Source organism: Limulus polyphemus, unplaced genomic scaffold, assembly GCF_000517525.1.
Source record: "Limulus polyphemus unplaced genomic scaffold, Limulus_polyphemus-2.1.2 Scaffold6844, whole genome shotgun sequence".
In the NCBI taxonomy this organism is placed as follows: Eukaryota; Metazoa; Arthropoda; class Merostomata; order Xiphosura; family Limulidae; genus Limulus; species Limulus polyphemus.
In genome coordinates this window covers 1-2,022 of record NW_013672454.1, presented here as the reverse complement: position 1 = coordinate 2,022, position 2,022 = coordinate 1, and the positions used below count along the sequence as shown (strand labels likewise).

Below are 2,022 nucleotides of genomic sequence, written 5' to 3'. Positions count from 1 at the left end.
ATCTAAAAAATCTACATTAATTTCTTGACGACCTAATACATCCACTACCTAACAAAAGCTACATACACCCACTAATTAACAAAAGCTACATACACCCACTGACTAATGCAAGCAACATACACCCACTAATTAACAAAAGCTACATATACCCACTGACTAACAAAAGCTACATACACCTACTAAATAATTAAAGCTAAGTGACATTTATTCCAAATTTTATTTAAACCTTCAAGAGTACGGTAGGAATTAATAATGCAATACATGTATTTCTTTCTTTTTTAACTCCAGTTAGTTATATATTTTTTCAATTGAATTAATTTTACTGTCATTTAGAAGAGCTGGTAAACCAACAAACTAGTCTTCTTGTTCCTGGAGCCAAGGAAAACCATATTAGTAATTCTAAGAACATATAAGTGAAAGCAAAGAAACATATGTAATATATCAACCACACCCATTGATGAACAAAGATACTAAACATGCCAAAAATAACAGATACCTGATTTATAGATAAAGTTCCATTCTGTTAATCACTTTAAATTACATGTAAAAGAATAAACAAACCTTGATTAAAGTCATTCTGCTTCATTAAAATATTTCAAGATTCCTTTTTTTTACGTAACCTGAAACCCTGTGAGAAGTTATAGTTTTCTTAGCATTACCACCTGCAGAGATGTTCTGAAGAGATGCCTTCAGGTTATTGTTTTCTAGACATTACCACCTGCAGAGATGTTCTGAAGAGGTGCCTTGAAGTTATAGTTTTGTAGACCAAGGACATTACCACCTGTATAAATGTTCTTGTACAAGGAAAAATTTGAAAGTAAACTGCACGAATGTATCAGGGAAACTTGAACACTGTACACTACATGTACGTAATTACCCATACCAACCAATACCTGCTTGGCTACAACATAAATTTAGGTCAAGTTTTCCTTGAGGTGTATGCTAAAGTATGTTACTTGTTAAACAGGGGTGAAATTTTTGTAAGTATACATGATGTTTAACATTAGTAAACATTCAAAACATGGGTTAATTTCACCAAAGCTTATTACTAACAAAACAATAGTAATTTAGAGATGTTACATTTAAAAGCACAGTACTGATGTCTCCAGATGAACTTTCTATTAGTACAGTAAATGCAGATTGAAACCTCAAATGATGGACAAGTACAAGGAAAAGCTTTAAAACTGTTAACTTGCATGAAGAAACATGCAAATGTATGGTCTGTAAATAGACCAAGTTTACTGGAACACACCCTAAATACGTGTGATTTAGTGTCCAATAAAACTGATTTAAGGTCTTAACAAGAGCCATGTCAACTATGTAAATTATGCTATCAACCTAGTGCTAGTTGTAATTAAACAGGGGTTCTGTTCATGTAAACAAGTTAAGGACTTAATAATATTAACACATAATTCATACCTCAGGGAGGTAAATGTCCTGATATATTACCAATTTCTGAGAAATGTTAACTGCAGAATTTGAACACTAAAATATGGCATTTAGTACTAAAACAGACCAGCAAAAAATATTTTCAATGTTTTTTTTAATTTTGGGGGCATAAATACTTGAAATTTTATGATCATTTCAAAATTGCAACTTTGGCTACATTTTCCAAAAAGTGCACTCTTTTCCTGTCTGTTTTTCTCTATTTTCTTGTTCTTTTGCTTTTTTCCTTCTTTCTTTCATGAAAATAAATGCAAATAAATGACAATTCTTTATGATTTTGTTGTTTTGGGGGATGAATACTTATGTTGACCTTCAAACAAGTACAGAATTCATAATGAAACACCTCCTTGGGCTCCTCCTTCAACTGCTTGCCTTTCCTTCTTAGAACAAGTACATAATTCACAATGAAACACCTCCTTGGGCTCCTCCTTCAACTGCTTGCCTTTCCTTCTTAGAACAAGTACAGAATTCATAATGAAACACCTCCTTCAACTGCTTGCCTTTCCTTCTTAGAACAAATACAGAATTCATAATGAAACACCTCCTTCAACTGCTTGCCTTTCCTTCTTAGAACAA

General features: G+C 32.5%; 1 protein-coding gene across 1 annotated transcript in view; it reads right to left on the bottom strand.

Moving 5' to 3' along the window:
- Positions 1–593, bottom strand: part of LOC106474118 (hydroxymethylglutaryl-CoA lyase, mitochondrial-like) — a 42,386-nt gene extending 41,793 nt beyond the window's left edge. Inside the window, exon 1 of the mRNA XM_013934809.2 lies at positions 562–593. Coding sequence (XP_013790263.1) covers positions 562–576 — 15 coding nt within the window. The 5' untranslated portion in view covers positions 577–593. The remainder of the gene's footprint in view (positions 1–561) is intronic.
- Positions 594–2,022: the final 1,429 nt, after the last annotated feature.